Source organism: Hippopotamus amphibius, chromosome X (genome assembly GCF_030028045.1).
Source record: "Hippopotamus amphibius kiboko isolate mHipAmp2 chromosome X, mHipAmp2.hap2, whole genome shotgun sequence".
NCBI lineage: Eukaryota > Metazoa > Chordata > Mammalia > Artiodactyla > Hippopotamidae > Hippopotamus > Hippopotamus amphibius.
In genome coordinates this window covers 90,136,849-90,159,422 of record NC_080203.1, presented here as the reverse complement: position 1 = coordinate 90,159,422, position 22,574 = coordinate 90,136,849, and the positions used below count along the sequence as shown (strand labels likewise).

At 40.9% G+C, this 22,574-nt stretch overlaps 1 protein-coding gene and 1 non-coding gene across 7 annotated transcripts in view; one reads left to right on the top strand and one right to left on the bottom strand.

Annotated features, from left to right (window-relative positions):
* The window catches only part of PHF8 (PHD finger protein 8), a 90,347-nt gene extending 77,006 nt beyond the window's left edge, over positions 1-13,341 (bottom strand). For 5 of the 6 annotated variants that reach the window (XM_057718055.1, XM_057718059.1, XM_057718057.1 and 2 more), the window contains exons 1-2: positions 12,410-13,341; positions 11,297-11,486 (exon numbers count right to left, since the gene is read on the bottom strand). In XM_057718055.1, the coding sequence (XP_057574038.1) occupies positions 11,297-11,394 (98 nt within the window). In that variant the 5' untranslated portion in view covers positions 11,395-11,486; positions 12,410-13,341. The remainder of the gene's footprint in view (positions 1-11,296; positions 11,487-12,409) is intronic. The other variant, XM_057718056.1, reaches the window with a different exon arrangement.
* Positions 13,342-14,796: 1,455 nt separating this feature from the next.
* LOC130842729 (U6 spliceosomal RNA) lies at positions 14,797-14,903 on the top strand. The gene has a single exon (XR_009050529.1). It is a non-coding gene; the product is annotated as a U6 spliceosomal RNA (small nuclear RNA).
* Positions 14,904-22,574: the final 7,671 nt, after the last annotated feature.

Sequence of the window (22,574 nt, the reverse complement as noted above, 5' to 3'; positions counted from 1 at the left end):
TAGAACTAAATACACATACATACACACAAATGAGTACATGTAAAACTGGTGAAAATGGAATAAGATTGGTATATTGTACCAAGGTCAGTTTCTTGGTTTTGATATTGTACTATAGTTATATAAGATATCACCACAGAGGAAACCGGGTAAAGGTACAAAGGCCTTCCACATACATTTTTTTGCAACTTCCTATGAATCTACAATTATTAAAAAAATAAATCTATTTTTTAAAAATATGCCACTCCAAGGGACATCCTATAAGTCCTGACAGAGCAGGCTGTCCTTCTGATCACCCTATAAGACCTTCTCCAGGGCAGGAATTCTGCAGCCCATACATTATATCTAGTAAACCCCGAACATGAATGCTAGGCCTTCTCTTCCCTTTGCTGCACACTCCTAAAGCTGTGGGTTACCTTTCTGCTGTTTCAAAAACAGTGATGTCCACTTTAACCTGATTTCACATGGAACAAAAATGTGGTGTGTGTGTAAGTTTCTAAGCATGAGTTTCTCTATCTCCCATAACACCTTGAAAATGGCTTAACCTGAACAGTGCTTATACTATCTATAGTATTATATATCCTATAGCAAGAGTCCAAGGGACCCAGGTTTGACTTGTGGTTGAGCAACTAACTGGCTGTGTAGCTGCGAGCAAGTATTTAACCTCATGAGAGAAAATAATAGCTCCAAAGAGCTATTATAAAGATTAATTGGTCACTTCTGGTTCTGGAATAATGGAGTAAACACACTTCTCCCTATTACTCCCACTAAGTACAGCTAAAAATCTTGGACATTATATTTAAAAAAAAAAAAAAGGTAAGACGACTCTGAAAGATGGAGCGAAGGCAGTCTGACTAGATAACAGCAGGATCTGAGGTAGTGAATGCCAACAGAGAGCAAGTGGGGGAACCTGGACTTCCACTCCTACCTGGCAGTAAACAAGTAGTACCCCCTTCCCCTGCCACTGAAGTGCAATGTCTGAAGAGGTCTGCAAAAACATAAGATATAATAATACCCAGAATCTCATAACATAATACCCAAAATATTCAGGATATAATGAAAATACTCATCATATCAAGAACAAGAAAAGTCACAACTTGAATGAGCAAAGAAAATCAATAATCTCAACAATAAGATGACACAAATGTTGGAAATATCTGACAAGAACTTTAAAGAAGCAACCAGAAAAATGCTTCAATAAACAATTACAAACATGCCTGAAACAAATGAATAAATTAAAAAATGTTAACAAAAAATGGAATCTCTGCAAATAAATAGAAGATATAGAAAAGAACCAATTGCACTTTTAGAAAAAACTACAGTAACTTAAATGAAAACTCACTGCATGGGCTCAATAGTAGAATGTAGACAGAGGGAAAAAAAAACAGTAAACCTGAAGACTGAATAATAGAAATTATCCAATCTGAACAGAAAGAAAACAGACTGAACTATGAACAACTAAAGTCAACAAATTGGACAACCTAGAAGAAATAGAAAAATTCTTAGAAACATACAACCTGCCAAGACTGAATTGGGAAGAAAGAGAAAATTTGAAGAGAACAATTACTAGCAAGGAGACTGAACCGGTAATAATAATAATAAAAAAAACCTCCCAACAAAGAGAAGCCCAGGACCAGATGGCTTCACTAGTGAATTTTATCAAACATTTAAAGAAGAATTACCACCAATTTTTCTCAAACTCTTTAAAAAAACCAAAGAGGAGGGAACATTCCAGAACTCATTTTATGAGGCCAGCATTACCCTGATACCAAAGCCAGATAAGGACACTACAAGAAAAGAAAACTACAGGCCAATATCCCTGATGAATACACATGGAAAAATTCTCAGTAAAATACCAGCAAACTGAATTCAGCAGCACACTAAAGGGAACATTTTCCATGAACAAATGGGATTTATCCTTAAAATACAAAGCTGGTTCAACATAAGCAAATCAATAAAGGTGATACATCACATTAATAGAATGAATCAAAAAGTGATCTCAAAAAAAGATGCAGAAAAAGCATTTGACAAAATTCAACACTGATTCATGATTTAAAAAAAAAAAACACTCAATGGGGTATTGAAGAAATGTACCTCAACATAATAAAGGCCATATATGACAAGCAGACAGCTAAGATCAAACTCAATGGTGAATGGCTGAAAGCTTTTCTTCTAAGACCAGGAACAAAACAAGGGTGCCTACTCTCACCACTTCTATTCAACAGAATACTGGAAATCCCAGCCAGAGCAAATCAGGCAAGGGAAAAAAAAGCATCAGAATTGGAAAAGAAGAAGCTGTAAAATTATCTCTATTTGCAGATGACATGATTTTATATATAGAAAATTCTAAAAATTTCATCCAAAAACTGTTAGAGCTAATCAATGAATTCCGTAAAGTTGCAGGATAAAAAATTAACATGTAAAAATCAGTAGGATTTCTATGCACTAAAAACACATTATCTGAATAAGAAATAAAACAATCCCATTTACAATAGTGTCAAAAACTATAAAATACTTTGGAATAAATTTAACAAAGAAGGTGAAAGATCTCTACACTGAAAGCTACAAAACATCAATGAAAGAAATTGAAGAAAACACAAAGAAGTGGAAAAGATATCCTGTTTTCATGGATTGGGAGAATCAATATTGTTAAAATGTCCACACTGCCCAAAGCCATCTATAGATTCAAAACAATACTTATCAAGATTCCAAAGGTACTTTTTTCCTACAGAAGTAGAAAAAACAATCTTCATATTCATATGGAGGGACCTCCCTGGTGGTTAAGAATCTGACCGCAAATGCAGGGAACATGGGCTTCGGAAGGTCCCACATGCTGTGGAACAACTAAGCCCATGTGCCACAACTACTGAGAATGTGCTCTAGAGCTCACGAGCCACAACTACTGAGCCTACATGCTGCAACTACTGAAGCCCGCATGCCTAGAGCCCATGCTCTGCAATGAGAGGCCCATGCACTGAGAAGCTGGCACACTGCAAAGAAGAGTAGCCCCCACTCGCCACTAGAAAAAGCCCTCACATATCAACAAAGACCCAACACAGCCCCCCCCTCCAAAAAAATTCATATGGAACCACAAAGGACCCAGAATAGCCAAAGCAATCCTGATAAAGAAGACAAAAGTGGGAACTATCACATTTCCTGATTTCAAACTATTATAAAGCTATAGTAATCAAAACAGTATGGCACTGGCATAAAAACAGACACATAGACCAATGGAACAGTATCAACAGCGCAGAAATAAACCCATGCATACACGGTCAACTAATATTTGACAAGCAAGCCAAGAATACACAGTGGAGAAAAGACAGTCTCTTCAGTAAATAGTGCTGGAAGAATTGGATATTCACATGTAAAAGAATGAAAACAGACCCCTGACTTACACCACTCACAGAAATTAACTCAAAATGGATTAAAAAGTTGAATGTAAGACCTAAAATCATGAAACTCCTAGAAGAAAACATAAGAAAAAAGTTCTTGGCAATGATTTTTTGGATATGACACCTAAAGCACAAAGTGACAAAATCAAAAATAAATAATATCAAAAATAAATTAATTTAGTTTGACCACATCAAACTAAAAAGTTTCTGCACAGCAAAAAAAAATAAAAATAGAAAAGTAACCTACGGAATAGGAGAAAATACTTGCAAATCATCTGTTAAATAAGGGGTTAATAGTCAAAATAAAAGAACAACTCATACAGCTCAACAGCAAAAAAAAATTGGGTTAAAAAGTGGGCAGGGGCACTGAATAGACATTTTTACAAAGAAGACATACAAATGGCCAACAGGTACATGAAAAGGTGCTCAACATCACTAATCATCAAGGAGATGCAAAGCTAAACCACAATGAGATATCATCTCACATCTGTTACAACAGCCGTTATCAAAAAGACAAGGGATAACAAGTGTTGGTAAGGACATGGAGAGAAGGGAACCCTTGTGCACTGTTGGTGGGATTGCAAATTGGTACAGCCACTATGGAAAACAGTATGAAGATTCCTCAAAAAATTAAAAATAAAACTATCATATGATCCAGCAATTCCACTTCTAGGTATCTATCTGAAAGAAACAAAAACTATTTTAAAGAGATATCTGCACCTCCATGTTCACTGCAGACTTATTTACAATAATCAAGTCATGGAAACAACCTAAGTGTCCATCAAAAGATGAATGAATAAAAAAAGTAATACATGTATATATAAATACACCACACACACACAAAATGAAGTACTATTCAGCCATAGGAAATAAGAAAATCCTGCCATTTGCAACAACATGGACAGCCCCTGAAGGCATTATGCTAAGTGAGATAAGTCAGACAAAGACAAATACTCTATGATCTCACTTACATGTGAAATCCAAAAAAATAAAATAAAACCAAAATTATAGAAAAAGTGAGCAGATTTGTGGTTACCCTCCAGCTCCAGAGGTGGGGGTGGGGTGGGAGAATTGAATGAAGGTGGTCAAAAGATACAAACTTCCAGTTATAAGATATATAAGTACTGAGGATGTAACATACAACATGATGACTACAGTTAACACTGCTGTATGGTATATTTGAAAATTGCTAAGCGTAAATCCTAAAAGTTCTCATCACAAGCAAAAAATTTATTTTTCTTTCTTTCTCTCTTATTTGTACCTATATGAGATGATGGATGTTAACTAAACTTATTGTGGTAATCATTTCACAATATATGTAAGTCATTATACTCTACACCTTAAACAGTACTATATGTCAACTATATCTCAATAAAACTGAAAGAAAATAGATTGAAAAAAACAAACAGAGCTTCAGCAACCTACAGACTAAACAAAAGACAAATTCAAAGAAATCCACACTGAGAAATAGCATGATCAGGGAATTCCCTGGCAGTCCAGTGGTTAGGACTTGTTGCTTTCATTGCTATGGCCCAGGTTCGATCCCTGGATGGGGAACTAAGATCCTACAAGCCACATAGTGTGGCCAAAAAAAAAAAATAGCCTAATCAAAATCCTGAAGACAAAAGACAAAGGAAAAATCTTGAGATCAGTGAGAAAAATGGCATTTCCTAAAGGAGAACACCAATTTAAATGACATAGGATCTCTCATCAGAAACCATGGTAGCCAAAAGGAAGTACCACAACAGTTTTCAAGGGCTGAAAAAACTGGAAACTCAGAATCTGATATCAAATGAAAAGACCCTTCAGGAATTCAAGGGAAGTCAAGACATTCTCATATGAAGGAAAACTAAGAGGATTTGTTGCCAGTAGACCAATTCTAAAAGCATGGCTAAAGGAAGTTCTTTAAACAGAAAGGAAATGATAAAAGAAGGACTCTTAAGAACACTAGGAAATAAGAGAGAACAAGGCAAAGAGTGAAAATAGGGGTACACAGAATATACTTTCCTTCTCCTCTTGAGTTTTCTAAATCATGTTTGAAACAAAAATTATAACACTATATGATATGGTTTTCAATGTATGTAGGTGAAATACTTAAGCTAATTATAGCAGGGGAATATAAAGGAATTTAAAGGGAAGTAAGGTTTCTACTCTTCACTCAAACTGGTAAAACGTCAATACCAGTTGATTGTGGTAAATTATGTATGTATTATGTCAATGCCTAGAACAAACACTGAAAAAGCTATACAAAGACATACACTCAAAAACATTATAGAAAATCAAAATAGAATTCTTGCAAAGATTTAAGTAACCCAAAGGAAGGTAGGAGAAAAAAAACAGAGAATTAACTGGGGAACAAACAGAAAATAAAAAATAAAATGACTAACTTATACCCTAACATATCAATAATTGCTGTAGGTATATATGGTCTAAATATACCAATTAAAAGAGACTGGCAGAGTGGACAAGATAATTCCAAGCTATATGCTGTCTACAAGAAACTCACGTCATATATAATAACGTCAGTTGAAAGTAAAGGGATAGAAAAAGATACCAGCAACCTTTAATCAAAAGAAAGCAGCAGTGGCTATATTAATGGCTATATTAATATCCTATAAAGTGAACTTCCATGCAAAGAAAATTACCAGAGACAGAGAAGGACATTACTTAATAATTAAAGGGTCAATCCACCAAGACGTAGCAATCCCAAATGCATGTGCATCAAACAACAAAGCTGCAAGATACGAGGTAAATGATAGAACTAAAAGGAAGAATTAAAAAAATGACAATTATAGCTGGACACTTCAAGACCTCCTTCTCAACAACTGACTGAACAACTATACAGAAAATCAGCAAAGACAGAGAAGAATTCAGCAACACCATCAACCAACAGAAATAAATCAACATTTACAGAAAAGTCCTCCCAACATCAGCAGGATACACATTCTCTTCAAGTGACCATGGAACATTTACCAAGGCAGACCATATCCTGTGCCATAAAACAAACCCCAGTAAATTTAAAGGAATTGAAATCATACAGAATATATTATCTGATCACTATGGAAACAAACCAGAAATCAATAACAGAATGATAACAGGATAATCTGCAAACACTTGGAAAGTAAACAACATACTTCCATAATTCACAGGTCAAACATGAAGTCTCTAAGCAAATTAAAAATTATATTGAACTACATGAAAAGGAAAACTATCAAAATTTGTAGGACACAGCTAAATCAGTACCAAGAGGGAAACTGATAGCACTAAATGCTTACATTAGAATACAGGAAAAGTCTCAAATCAATAACCTAAGCTCCCACCTCAAGACATTAAGTAAAGACGAGCAAAATGAACCCAAAGCAAGCAGAAGGAAGGAAATAATAAAGTACAGAAATCAGTGAAACTGAAAACAGAAAGACAATAGGGAAACTCAATGAAACAAAAAGCTTGCTCTTTGAAAAGATCAATAAAACTGACAAACCTCTAGCAAGTTTGACAAAGAAAAAAAGAGAGAAGACACAAATTTTCAATATCAGGAATGAAATGAGACATCGTCACAGAGCGAGTCTGCAGACATCAAAAGGATAATAAGGAAATACTATGAACATTTCTACACACTTAAATTTGACAACTTAGAAGAAATGGATCAATTCCTTGGAAAGCACAAACTACCACAACATATCCAATATGAGATAGATAATTTAAACAGTCCCATAACTATTAAATGAATTGAATTCATAATTTTAAAACTCTAAAAAAATATTAAAGATAATTAAGCAAAGTGTTTAGCATAGTGACTGGCAGACTAGCTAGTGCTCAATAAATAAGGGCCATTACCATTTTATATAAATCATCACAACCACTCTTGGGGAAACTGAGGCTTCACACGGATTAAATCCTTTGCTAAAAAGTAAGAGAGTCAGAATTTGAACCCAGATCTGAAGCCAATGCCATTTCCTCTAGAGTTTAGAGTCCACAACACAGCCACCACCTTGGGGATATGCCAACCAATACTTCTTTTATAGACAGGAAAACTGTAAAGGAGTGAGGTTTTGCCAAAGCCCCAGACATCAATAAATGCTTGCCAACTAACTTCCTCCACCAGTGTACAGCAATGTTTCTCAAAATCTACCTGTTTGTTAAAATATAGATTGCCAGGTCCCAACCCAAGAATTACATTTTTAACAAATTCCCAGTTAATGAACCACATTTTGAGAACAACAGTGTACAGTAATATGTTAGCCCACCCATCCCCCAATATCAGAAGCTGTCTCACTTCACAGAAAGGGAAGGAACTGAGACAGAATAATGCTCTAAAAATCAGTGGTCCTGAGAGTGGCCCCCGCTCACACACTGAATCAGAAACCCTTGAAGGTGGGGCCTACCTATCTGATCTTTTAAGAGGTGTTCCAAGTGATTCTGATACACCCTAAAGTTTGAGAACCACTGCTCTACAAATCAAAACACTCTTCAAAATCCAGCCCTTCACAATAGAGGAACGAAGCTATATCATTTTTTTTCAACTTTGGGAACCTGGACTCTGGAGCCAGATAATTCCTTTTTTTAAATTCTTTTTTCAATTAATTAATTTATTTATTTATTTATTTATTGGCTGCGTTGGGTCTTGGTCTTCGTTGCTGCACATGGGCTTTCTCTAGTTGCGGCGAGCAGGGGCTACTCTTCATTGTAGTGCGCGGGCTCCTCACTGCGGCAGCTTCTCTTATTGCGGAGCACCGGCTCTAGGCTATCAGGCTTCACTAGTTACAGCACATGGGCTCAACAGTTGTGGCTCACGGGCTTTAGAGCACAGGCTCAATAGTGGTGGCGCACAGGCTTAGTTACTCTGCGGCACAGAGCAGGGATCCAACCTGTGTCCCCTGCATTGGCAGGCAGATTCTTAACCACTGCGTCACCTAGGAAGCCCTGGAGCCAGATAATTCTAAGTTCAGATTCAGACTCAGAAAGTAACTTAACCTCCATGAGTTCTAGATTCTCACCAGCAAAATGGGATAGTCACCTTCCTTGTTATAACCTTTCCAGGAAGTAACATGGCATTACGAATTCCTAACTGGAAAGCTGGCCTATGGAAGTCATCAGAGATGTGAACAGATTTATATCATCTACAGGCATTTGTAACTATTGTGAGCAACCATGAAAAGTCCACAATATTTAGTAATTTTCAATTATGCTAAAGTACAGACTTAACTAGAGCACTATGAGCCTGGGGTGGGTGGGTGTGTGTGCACGCATGCACAATGCACTGAGTAAGCAAGAACAGCCACCCACCAAGGACCTGATTCTCAGCTGACTTCCTTATTCTCTGGCAGCCCATAGAGAAAAGCATGATAAGCTTGGTCTCTTTCACAGGAAAAAAAATTAAGGCAGTTAACATGTCAGTGTGTGCACAGACACACAGGACTCACCACAGAAATGTGATTTAGCAGGGGCCTGGCCCACAAACCCATTTCCATATTTGTAAATTTGGAATTCTTAAAGGCCTCAGTGGTATTCCTTGTAAATGTCAAGTCTCTACTGTGCAAAGATGTTCACCACAACGTTTTTCTTTTTGGTTCAACAAGCACCCAAATAAAAATGCAAAACATTTCCAGAACTCCCAAAGTTTCCCTCACATCACAGTATTATTTATAATACAAAAAAGTAGAAATAACCTAAGTATCCAACCTCAGAGGAAATGACCAAGTAACTAATGCGCAGATACATGATAGGATATCAGAAATCAGATCAATATTTAATGACCTTAAGTTTATAATGTTAAGTAGGAATAAAAATCACATTACAAAATGGTACTTATAACACAATCCCATGTTGTAAAATACATGTTTATATTCTAAGTCAAACAATGGGAGTTAATGCAACAAAAAAATTAAACAATAGACTGTCCTGGATAGTAGGCTCATGATTTTTATCTCCTTCTTTATTCTTTTTCTGTATTTTCTACAATGAGCAGGTCTTGCTTATATAATCAGGGGAAAATTTTTTAATATTATTTAAAAAAGAAATATCTAACTTTCAGGCTTGGATGTGGATTAGATGAGATAAATGTATGCCAAGTCTCTGTCATGAGGTCTGGCACACGGTAAGCATTTAGGAAGTATTCGTTCCTGTTTCCTATTCCCAGACTGCAGAGTTAGGGTCTCTGTATTGTGGGTAGGAGTTCACTATACAATCCAAAGCAGGCGCCACAGACAATAGCTTTTTTCAAGAAGCCTCATTCATTCATTTATTCATTCAAAAATGTACTCAGCATTTAATACATGTTTAGCACTGAACTAGGTTCTGAAGATATCAAACATGAAAAGATGACATTTCTTCCCTCAGGTAGCTCTTGGTAATGAGTGACACAGACATACTTATAACTATGATATGATGAATATGATGAAGTAATTACTTTCAATAAGGATGTACAAAGTGCCATGGGAACCCAAAGGAAGGAGGCCTTCTACAGAAGAGGTATGCTTTGAGTTGTAAATGTGAGGACATTAGTGGGAAGAGCATGTGCAAAGACAAAGAGGCATAAAGAAGTATAAAATTTCCCTAGAACTATAAGTAGTTCAGTCTTGCTGGGACATAACAAACAAGGGAGGAGTGGCGGGAATGAGACTGAACAAGTAGATCACAAACAAAAGGTTCTGTCTGTCACACAAGGAAGACTGATTTTTATTCTGTAGGGGAACCACTGAAAGAATTTTAAGCAGAGGAGTGACTTGATCAGCACTAGCAAAGATACCAGGAATCCTGAAAGACATCTTAATCCCCATTTATTTCCAGGGGAAAGAAAAAGGCCCCACCCTCTAGGTCTGTCCCCTCTTAAATGAAATAACATGAGGCAGTAAATATAAATCTGGACCTGGCACACAGTACATATTCAACAAAAATCAGATGAATATGAATTTGGGTGTGCTGCATCGGGCAGTCCCTGCTAAGAGCAGAATTTCAGCAGTACCAACACCTTCAGTTTGGTCTTGGGTGTGATAACAGGAATAGCTCCTTTGGAAGGGACTAGTGACAACTGAAAATTCTAGAATCTAACAACATGCAATAGGAGGAGGGCGCCATACACTGTTTTGTTGTACTCCAATGTACAAATCCCTCTCATGGTTTTCTTTCCAGAGCTAGGATATAAGTCCCAATAATGGGATAATATTACAGGTTTATTCCACACACTAACCTCTCTGGAATCCTGGGTGACAGGTGCTTATGTGCACACATGGTTAGCTGGAGGGAATTCATTAGTGGTTTTACTCCTGCTGTTTTACCCAATGTCTCCTCTGCTTAATTCAATTTAGCTGGATGATTCTGCAGATAAATACTGTAGAAATAAAATACTATTGCATTTCTGCCTCCATTTACTGAGTGCATGCAAAATGCTTTAAATAAACAGGAAAGATGTATTAGATATATTTTATGGAGACAAAGAGGCTCAGAGAGGCAAAGCAACTTGCCCAAGGTCACTCTGATAGTAAGCTGCAAAACCACAACTCAAATCCATGTTTGTTGGATTCAAATATCTCAAAAATGCAGTACCATCTCTCCCAAAGCAAGCTGCTGAGGCAAAACAAAATTGCCATAATACAAAAATGAAACATTTTGTGGCTAGCAAGAATTTTTCTAAGGGAAAAAAAACAAAAAACAAAAGAAGGGTACAAAGAAGAAATACATACGGGAAAAGAAAAAAGAGGAGAAACCAGAGGCCAATGTCAGCTAGGCCCTAGTCTACAAGGAGGGATGTTAAGAATCTGGGTCTAGGAGGTGGGTTGGTGTTAACTGTCTGCAACAGAGGGGAAATAAGTTTCTGAGCAGGAACCTGAACCAGAGTTGAGAAAGGAGCAAGTGAGTAAATACCTGGCCACTGCACACTGTCCAGCATGCCCTGCCCTCCTTACCTGCCATGAAACCAGTCCTGGCACATGTCACACTCGATCATGAAGCGGGTCACATCGTAAGGCAGCCGACAGAGGCAATACACCGGTACCGAGGCCATCTTCGCAGGGCCTTGGAGCGTTCTGCGGCGGGCCAGGTTCTTAGCGTCAAAAGGAGCGGGAGGCAGCAGCACGCGTCCTCTCTGGACGAAGGCTGGGCACAAACAACACTTTTTACAGAGTGAATCAGGTCCCCCAGGGTACCAACCCTCAGCTCACAAATGGACAGTTAAAGCTGCCGGGATGCAACACAGCTGGTGGGGCTGTAGGGGGCAATCGGAGAAAGTCCACCCGCCGCCAGAATTCCTGTAACAAATAAAGAACAGCGTTCTGCCGTCGAGGCTTTTTTCCCCTCCTTACCTCCTTCGGCCCCCAGGGTCAGTGATAACTTCTTTCCGGGTTTCAGGGAAAGATATGACGCCTTTTCTGAAAGCTTCTTTAGTCCCTCACTGCACCCTCTCCTTGTTAGCAACCTTGCTTCCCAGGGCTCTCTTTATTATGACGCAAACCGTAGTGTGGAGGATGAGGCTGGGGGTACCTCAGAAAAAGCCCCTTCTCTCACCCCCAAAATAGAGGAAACTAGAGAGAGAGGAGGGATCCCTGGAAGTCCTCAGATTACTCGACAATTACCTCGATGCCTTCAGGAACGAGGCAGACAAGACTGGAAGCCCAACTCAAATCACAGTCCTGGGGTCGTGTTCTGAGAGTTTAAATGATCTGCTCCTTCACTCTCAAAATCATTCCATCCCCGATCGGTCGGGAGTCTCATCACCTCAACAACTGAAATAAATCTAAACCTCAAAACTGATCAACTCACCCTCTCATGAAAAAACGACAGGGTTCTTGTTGCACCCCCAAAACTCTAAAGGATCGCTTCAAAATCCCCTGAAACTGACTAGAATTTCCTCACACTCCTGCAACCAAGCAAGGATTTTCCCCCTACAGCTCTGAAACTGGCAGGCATAGCCTCACAACACCCTCAAACTGACCAAGACTCCCCTGTCCCCCCAAACTGACAGGGATCTCGTCACAGATCCCGAAAGTGACAAGAATATCCTTCCAGCCCCCAAAACTTACGAGAATCTCCTCACGCCTCCCAAACTGACAGGAACCTCCTCACGCCCCAAACCTGACAGGAACGTCTTCGGTCCCGAACCCTACAGGGACCTCCTCATCCGCAAAGCCGCTGGGACTCCTCACCCTCAGAGCTCAGTTCCACCGAAGCGCCGGCGGCAGGGCTCGCTCCGGAGCCGCTCAGCGCCTCGCTCAGCGGAGGTTCGGCCGGCAGTTCCGGCCTCACAGGCGGCGCGCGCCGAATTCTGGGATGGTCACGGCAACGCGGCGAACCTCGCTCGCCTTACCCTCAAACCACCCGCTGGGTCGCGCGGCCCTGATGGTGCTTCAGGGCAGCTTTCTCCACAGCTCTGCCCCGGGCCCGGCCGTTAGGGCCTACTGGAGCCCGCGGCTCGGGCCTAGTCGGCGGCCGCCTGATGAACGGGCAAGCGGCGGCGTCGCTTGGCCGGCAGGAGATCGCCGCGAGCAAACCAACGAGGAAGGAGATGAACCGGCGGCCCGGTTGGAGAAAAACAGCCCGAAAAGTCGCCGGGAGAAGCCGGGTGGCGGTGGAAGGAAATTCGAAGTGGTCAATAAAGTTTATTCAAAACAACGAGGAAGTTGAGGCGGAGAGGGGAGGAGAAATACGGGGTAAACAGCTACCATGTTGAGAGTGGCGGCGCGGCCGCGAGGAGGCGACCCCACCGCCATCTTATGAGGGCGGGACTCGCGAAACGACCGCAGCAGAGACGGGGGAGGGCGGGCCCCGGCTCCCGCGTGATGCCACAGGGGGCGGAGCGTCACCTTGAGAAAGGGGGGCGGGGCTCGGCCTCTTTTGGAACATCTCGACTCCCCAGGTACCCAATGGACGCCGAGGACCGGGAACCGGGAGGCTGGGAGGCCGCGAGGCCGCCATCTTAGGCGAGGCAGGCGCTTGGCTCCATTTTGAGTGGGGCCAGAGGCTTACACACACACGCACGCACACACGCACACCCCCACCCACACACCCACCCACCCACACACCCCCCCCCCTTTCCCTCCTCCTCCCCTCCCCCCCGCTCCTCCTATGAGGAGGTGAACTCTGTGATTCTCTGGTGCAAACTTAGGTGGTGGCGGCGGGGGGCAGGCCTTTGGCCCGCGTGGAGGCGGGGCGAGTACTCACAGAGGCTCCCGTTCATTGAGCACCATCAGCGGGCCGGCTTCTTTCGCAGGGTCTCCGGGTCGTTTACTCTTCACCCTGCAAGGGAAACTCTGTTATTATCACCGAGTGAGGCCACGCGCTTAGAGAAGCCAAGTGGCTTGAGTTTCAGAGCCGGGAAGTTGAACCTTGCACCCTCTACTACCCCTCGCGTCCTGCCCTCGGTCCCTCGGTCGTAGTTCCTCTGTAAATCCTCTGTCGACTCCTCAGCTTCCTCTGAAATCTCTCTTCTTTAACTCCCCTAGTTAAGTTCAGATACAGTTCAAGGATTTCTATGCACCTGTCCCACGATTTTCTGACTACAGTCTGAGGATGGGGTGGAAGAAGAGGTTGAGTGTATGGAACTCCACGCACATGATTCAAGGTGGCGCTGGTTTTCTCAGACATTCTAGAATATTCTCTAGGAATCCCCTTAAAGGGTCCCAGGGCTTTAGCAAAGTGATGGTGGGTTAGGCCCTGGGGATACAATGATGAAAAAGAGGGACTCTTCAGTGGGAGATTGCCAGCCAATGGAGGAGACAAGCTTGCAAGTAAACAATTGGAAAACAGCATCCAGTAAACACACAAATACCTCTTGCAAAGTGCAGAATGAGACTAAGAAAGTGCCTCAGAAGCTGCTTGCTGCTGCTGTCAAGGAAAATTTCAGAGAGACTTGGAGGGTATATAAAAGTTCACCAAATTAGCAAGAACATTGTATGTAAAAGGATTACCATGTACAAATGCATGGATGCACAAGGGAAAACATTTACAGAAAGAAGTTGAATATTAGATTTTATCCTGTAAGCAATAAGAAATCATTGTAGGTTTTTGAGCAAAAGCAACAGAGTCACGTTTGTGTCTTAGCCAGAGGACAATCCAGGTTTAGTGGGACCTGAAGCTTGTACAGTTTGTGAGGTAGGATTTCATTAAGAATATAGACTTGTGAATACAAAATTACTTTCAAAGGTAGACAGTATTTCTAGAAGTCATTACTACACTTGGGTAATAACTATAAATAGAAGTGGTACAAGCATAAATGTCCCCACTAAATCCAAACTAAATGTATCGCACAAATCAACTTCCACTTAGCTGAGGCAGCTCCAACATGACCAAATACAAGGAAAATGTGACAAGGAAATATATTTTGCAAACTTTATAAAATATATGACTATATGACCATATGGCAAGTGACAAACCCTGCAACTTAAGCTTTCTTAGCTTCACAAAAAGGAGGGTGTTCGCTTCAGCAGCATATATATTAACATTGAAAAGACACAGAGAAGATTAGCATGGCCCCTGTACAAGTATGACATGCAAATTTATGAAGCATTCCATAATAAATGAGAGAAAAAGGGGAGAAGCATAGAGGAGGAGGCAGTTGCATTAGTCATGAAAAAAAGATGAGACCTGAATCAGGATAGTTGCAGCAGGGGTAGAAAATGATCAGATAAGTGGGATATTTTGGAGGTTGAATAGGCCAGGCTAGGAGACTAATTGAAGATAGTGGGTGAATGAATGAAAGGAGTGTCAGTTCATTTCTGTGTTGGCTATCATTTCTGGATGATGGTGCCATTGACTGAGCCAGGGTACACAGGAGAAAAAGTGGGTTTTGTGGGGAAGAAGAGACTAAGTTCAGTTTGGAGTATGTTGAGTTAAGGTGTGTATGGAATATTAATTCACTCACCCAACAATTCTCTGTTGAGCATTACTATGCACTAGGCACTGTACTAGGTGTGAGGATGTAGCAGTAACCAGATAAAGTCCTGGCCTTCGTGGTGCTAGCATTCTTCATGGGGATCAGTCAATAATCAAACAAATACAATTTCATTCATATATTTATTGAGCACCTACTGTATACAAGGTACTGTCCTAGGCACTGGGGATTCAGACAAGGTCCCTGCCCTCCTGTGATTCACATTCCAGATTGGGAGACAGACAATAAAGTGAGTCAAATAAGAGAATTTCAAACTGCAGTGAGTGCTATGAGGAAAATAAAACGTTATGAGACAGAGAAAGATTTGAATAGAAGGTAGTCTATTTTAGATAGTCAAGGAAGGCCTCTTGGAGAAGCTGACATGTGAGCAGAAGACCTGAATAACAGGAAGAGCTGGCCAGGGACAGGGTATAAGGAATAAAAAGTGCAAAGTCCCTAATTGGTGGTGGGGGCCAGTTCAGGGTACCCTCTCAATAACACCTCCTGAACATTTATGATAGACTGGGTGGGGTATAGGTGGGGTTTTGGGGTGGGGTCTCCAGACATGAATAAGAGACCCTGTGTGTACCCTTAAGTAGTATACAATCTAATGAGGGATGCAAGGTAATGAACAATAACAAGGCTGAAAAAGGTCAAACCCTAAGTGCTACCTAGAGGTGTGAACAACATGTGTAGGAACGAAAAGGGAGCCACTATTAATTCAAACATATTCAGTGGGTGTGTCAGGAAAGGCTTCACAGGAGGTGGCATTTGACCCAGGTACAGTGGTATCCACCCCTAAAATTTCTTTCCCAGTGATCTTGGGTGGTAGAGTTGCGGGGGTAAAGGATAACTGGGAAGGCAAAGCTGTCAGGGGGCTGAATCTGAGGCAGTTAGATTTGCTGACAAAGGAACTCACACTGCCATGGATGGGAGGCAGCTGGCTGTTGCCCTGGAAATATGTGCTCCAGTTGTGTCTCACAACATCAGTGCAAGATCTGAACTGCCCGCTGTTGTACAAGGCTGCCCTGGAAACTTTCCTCCTCTACCCCACCTCCACTTAACAGCTGTAAACATTTACTTTTAATTCATAGGCAATAGTAAATGCATTCCCATTGTAAATAAACATCCAAACAGGTTGTAGATTCCCCCTGACCACCACTCAATCCCTGCTTACTTTCCTAGAGGGAACCTCAGGGAGCTCTTTTCCAATTCATCTCTCTACATATACATACATATAACTGTTGAGATGAAAAATGATGAGGGCCAAAGTGGACTATAAAATACATGAAGAAAAACGGGAAAACATTACATGAGGAAGAACAGACTTGCTCCAAAACAGACTTGAAAGTACAAAGACAGTGAAAACAAAAGACAAAATAATGACAAATAACTTTATCTGAGAAGTTACTGTGTGCTAAGCACTGTTCTAACCTCTTTACATACATTAACTCATTAAATACTTACAGCAACACTATGAGGTAGGTACCATCCCCATTTTATGGATGAGGAAGCTGAGTGCAGAGACTTTAAACCACCTGCTTGAGGCCACATAGCTAGTATGTATGCAAGCTGGGATTCCTGGCAATACAGGGCCAGACCCCAGGCTCTTCACCACTCCTTGTGTGAATCTAACAGCAACTGGTGGCTCTAATATCCATGTAATAAGGGAAGGTGATTGGCAGTTCTTTGCATAATTTGAATCACAGAAGCAAAATAGGGTTTACACTCGCTTGGAATAAAAACTAGCAGGATGGTCCCCGATGTACTAAATTAGGTAGCTGAGAACACCAACTCACTCCTCCAGGGCCAGCTTTAGGGGTGTGCCACCTGTACAGAGCTATGCTCCCAGAAAGGGCTTCAGGCTTGATTTAATGCTCTCCTGTCACTGTCTTGACATTCTTAATAATTTTATTTTTGAACCTGTGTCTTGTAAGTATAGTCCAGTGTGACAATGGAGCATGCACATGAGCAGAAGAGATACACTGGGTGGCAGTGAGCAGAGCCTGTGGGCATGACAGGTGATGTGCAGGCTGAGCAGTTGGCCAGGCTGCCTGGCATTGTACAAGCACATCTGGGGCAGTCTGGGGCACCACGTGGCCCAGAGGTGGGAGGACATTGGGCCAGTGACAATGGTGGCAGCAGTAGCAGAAGCAGCAGCAGGGGTGGCAGTAGCCATAGCCCTGAGAGAAAGGACGACCTCTACATGGGGCAGTGATGGGACCTGTGGTGAGAGGCAATCTTGCCCTTCTGTCACCAGAGCCTGTTCCTGCAGCATATGCACAAATATTAACTCTGGCCTGAGCACTGGGACAGGAACTGCTGGCACTCAGGCAGTAAACTTTGTCAGTAAATTATTACAAAATAATAAGGTACTCATGGACATTGCAGTCAAGTACACCACAGGGGGTTATGAGAATTCTTCGAGGAGTTGAGAATATCTCATTTTGAACACTAGTGCAAAATCACAAAGCAAATATCTGCAGGCTAGGAATTGGAAATTAAATTTAAAGATCATGAAAGTAGACACATTATTTGAAAGCTTTGGATGAACCAATTATTAATGAGGAAGACAATTTAAAAGTGTTTTCCTGGGCTTCCTAGGTGGCGCAGTGGTTAAGAATCCGCCTGCCAATGCAGGGGATACGGGTTCCATCTCTGCCCTAGGAAGATTCCACAGGCTGCGAAGCAACTAAGCCCGTGCACCACAACTATTGAGCCTGCGCTCTAGAGCCCATAAGCCACAACAATTGAGCCCATGTGCCACAACTACTAAAGCCCATGCACCTAGAGCCTGTGCTCCACAGCAAGAGAAGCCATGGCAATGAGGAGCCTGTACACCACAACGAAAAGTAGCTCCTGCTCGCTGCAACTAGAGAAACCCATGTGCAGCAACGAAGACCCAACACAACCAATAAATAAATAAACTTATAAAAAAAGTGTTTTCCTTATAATTGAAGATATAGTGGTAGAATGCATAAAAAGGTGTTTTGAATTATAAATAAATTATGAAGCCATTTTCATTTCTTGTATGACCTTGTCTTAGTCTGTTCAGGCTACTATAACAAAATTGCCATAGACTGGGTGGCTAATGAACAAAGATTTAGTTCTCACAGTTCTGGAGGCTGGGAAGTTCAAAATCAAGGTGCTGGCACACTCAGTGTCTGGTGAGAGCCCACTTCCTGGTTCATAGATGGCCATCTTCTTGCTGTGTGGGGGAAGGGGTGAAGGAGCTCTTTGGAGGCTCTTTTATAAGGGCACTAATCTCATTTATGAGAGCCCCACCCTCAAGACCTAATCACCTACCAAAAGCCCCATCTCCTAATACCATCATGTTGGGGGGTTACGATTTCAACATATGACTTTGCGGGGGTGGGGACACAAGCATTAAGTCTATAGCATACTTCCACAAGTTACAGGAAATGTCAGAGAAAACATTAAATGCCATTGTATAAATTTATATTTAAAATTAGATTCAGACAGACAAAATTGATCTGTATGAAGAGTTAAATCTTTTTAGAAACATTGTGCTACAAGAATCATCAAGTCTAGATGTATGAAAATTTTTATTTGGAAATAATTTATCAGGAATCTATCCCAATGTTGTCACAGCCTACAAAAAACAGTGCCAGTAACAGCTGCATCAGCAGAAAGTTCATTCTCAAAATGAAAAGTTATCAAACATTTGCAATCTTGTAACTGATGTTGCCTTCAATCACATTGGTTCAAAATGAGGTTGCTAAAAATATAAATTTTGATGACTAAATAATTGAATTTGCAGAAAAGTGAGCCAGAAAAATCTTATGATCAATCAAGATATCATATTAATTATGTTATTTTATATAAATTAGGATAAAGATAGTTTTGCAATCTGTAAATTTGTTGTTATTCATGTATCACTATTATTCCTATTGTTTTATAAGTAATAAAAGATTTTTAAAGAAAAAAACATTTTATTTTAGTGCCTTTAACTGCACTTCCCACCTCTCCCATTTTGTTATTATTTTTTTTGGCTGCATTGGGTCTTCGTTGCTGCGTGCAGTCTTTCTCTAGTTGTGGCGAGCAGGGGCTACTCTTTGTCGCAGTGTGCACGCTTCTCATTACGGTGGCCTCTCTTCTAGAATACAAGCTCTAGGTGCATGGGCTTCAGTAGTTGTGGCACATGGGCTCAGTAGTTGTGGCTCACAGGCTCTAGAGCTCAGGCTCAATAGTTGTGGCGCACAGGCATAGTTGCTCCACAGCATGTGGGATCTTCCTGGACCAGGGCTTGAACCTGTGTCCCCTGCATTGGCAGGTGGATTCTTAACCACTGCACCACCAGGGAAGCCCTCTCCCCTGGTTTTTGAACAAGGAACCCTCCATTTTTTAAAAAATCTTTATTGGAGTATAATTGCTTCACTCCAATTGTGTATTATGTTAGTTTCTGCTGTACAACAAAGTGCATCAGCTATATGAATACATATATCCCCATATCCCCTCCCTCTTGAGCCTCCCTCCCAACCTCCCTATCCCACTCCTTTATGTCTTCACAAAGCATCAAGCTGCTCTGTAGTAGCTTCCCACTAGCCATCTATTTCACATTTGGTAGTGTGTATATGTCAATGCTACTCTCTCACTACGTCTCAGCTTCCCTTCCCCTCAGTGTCCTCAAGTCCTCTACGTCTGCCTCTCTATTCCTGCCCAGCCACTCGGGAACCCTCCATTTTCATTTTTCACTGGGCCCTACAAATTATGTAGCAGGCTCCCACTCCTGCTGGATGGTAATTGTGAGATGATTTGAGGGGACTGTAGCCACTCAAACAGGCTTACTGCTCTAGCCAAACTCCTTTCCACTGGGAGTAGGGGGTGGGGGTGGGGAGAGACAAGATGACAACACAGAAAAGTAGAGGTTAGTGTGGATATCTATCATTTTCACGTGAATGGGATCATACTGTCTATATCATTTGGACAATTGCTTTCTTCACTTGGCAACAACTTGGAGATCTTTCTACAAAGAAAATAATCAACGTTATTCTTTTTTGAATTTTTGTTCAGGGAATTCCATAATTTGGATGGGTCTTGACTTATTTCTTCACTCCCCTGATGAATATTTAAAGTGGTTTTGTTTTTCAGTAATGCAGAGCTTCAGTGAACATACCAGTAGGGGCCTTCTTGTGTACAGGCATGTTTCTGTAGGTGGACACTCACAAGTGAGTGGCTGGGCCATGGGCTATGGGTATTTCAATCTTAATTACATACTGCGAAATTGACTTTCAAAAGCATTGTGCCAGTTTTCACTCTCATCAGCAATGTATTTTCACATTTCCCAAGACTCTGACCTTTAAACTGTTTGCCAATCTGATGGAGAAAAAAAACGGTAACTCGTGTTTGTTTTTAACTTTGCATTTTCCCTCGTTAGTACAGTTGAGCATCTTTTCATATGATGTTTTCTGGCCCATCCTCTGTGAACTTTTTGTAACCTTTGCCTAGTTTTTTCTTACATGGGTGTTGTTTTTTCCATATTAAGTTGTAGGTGTCATTTATACTTCTGGATATTAACCCTTTGTCTATTATATACATTGCTGATATTTCCCCATAGTATGTAACATGTTTATGGTTTGTGTTATCATACAGAAGTTTTAAATGTTTGTATAGCCATTTGATATATTTATATCAATCTTTTCTTCTATGGCTTTTCTGTTTTGTTTATTGTTTTGGAAGACCCTTTTTGTCCAAGGCAATGACCATATTATCTTTTTTTCTCATTCTGATTATCTTTTTTTCTCATTCTGTTATAGTGCTTTCCATTTAGGTCTTTAACCTAAATGGAAAACTCATTTCCTTCTCAAAACTTTTGCATTTCTCCTATCTGGAACTCTTTTCCCCCAGATCTTCCTATGGTTGACACCTCCAGGGCTCAGCTCCAATATTACTTCTTCCAAAAGGCCTTCCCTGACCACCTTAACTAAATTAACCACCCTTTCTACATTACGATGTGCCCTAGTTTGGGACTTCCCTAGTGGTCCAGTGGGTAAGACTCTGCACTCTCAATGCAGGGGGCCTAGGTTTGTTCCCTGGTCGGGGAACTAGATCCCGCATGCATACCATAACTAAGAGTTCTCATGCCACAAGTAAGAGTCCACATGCCACAACTAAAAATATCCCATATGCTGAAACTAAGACCCAGTGCAGAAAGAAAAAAAAAGTGCCCTAGTTCATTACCTTGACTTATTTTCTTCATAGGTCATCTCTTACTGAGGTTACCCAATTTATTTGTTTATATGTTCATGGTCTGTCTCTCCTTAGATTGGAAACTCCATGAAAGTAGCGATTTGGTCTTGTCCCCAGCTTCTAGAATGTATTTAGAGTTTATTACAGTGAATTTGATATGATGTAAGGATAACTTAAGTTTTTCCTAAAAGGATAGCTGATTGCCTCAACACCAGGACTCACTTTTCTAAAGGAGAATTATTTCAGTCATTCTGTTTTTCTACTCCTACTAAATACTGAGTGAGTTGAGGATGGTTATGATTATTATTCAGCCCAGTGGTTCTCAACCTGTGGTGCACTGGAATCACACTTGGAGATTTTTTTAAAATTTAGATATAGAGTGTGTATTAGTTTCCTAGGACTGCCATAGCAAAGTACCACAAACTGGGTGGCTTAAAACAACAGAAATTTATTGTCTCACAGTTCTGGAGGCTAGAAGTGGTGTTGGCAGGCCATGCTCACTCTGAAAGCCCTAGCAAAGCATCCTTCCTTGTCTCTTTCTAGCTTCTGGTGGTTGCAATCTTTGACATTTCTTGACTTGTAGGTGTATCACTGCCACCATCATCGCATGTGTGTGCCTGAATTTCTCTCTTCTTATAAGGACCCCAGTCATTGGACTAAGGTCCACCCTAATGAAATATGACTTAATTTTAACATGGTTATATCTGCAAAGACCATATTTCCAAATAAGGTCACAATCACAGGCTCTGGGTGAACATGAATTTTGGAGGGACACTATTCAACTTAGTACAGAGTGTCACATTTAAAAACTCTGCTTTACTAGGTCTGGAATGGAGGCCCAGCATCCTTAATTTTTAAAAGCTTTACAGACTTGACAAATGATATCAATGTTCACCTGGAAATGTAGACATGGGGGAAGGCCCTTTTAAAGCAGAATCCCAAACCCAGATGCCAGTAAAGAAAAATACTGATGAATTTCACTGCATAAAAGTTAAAGCTTTGTGAGGCAAAAAAATACCATAAACAAATTCAAAAGATCAGCAAAGCTGGGAAAACATATTTGCATCATATATGATAAAAGGCAAATTTCTTTAATTTATAATGAGTTC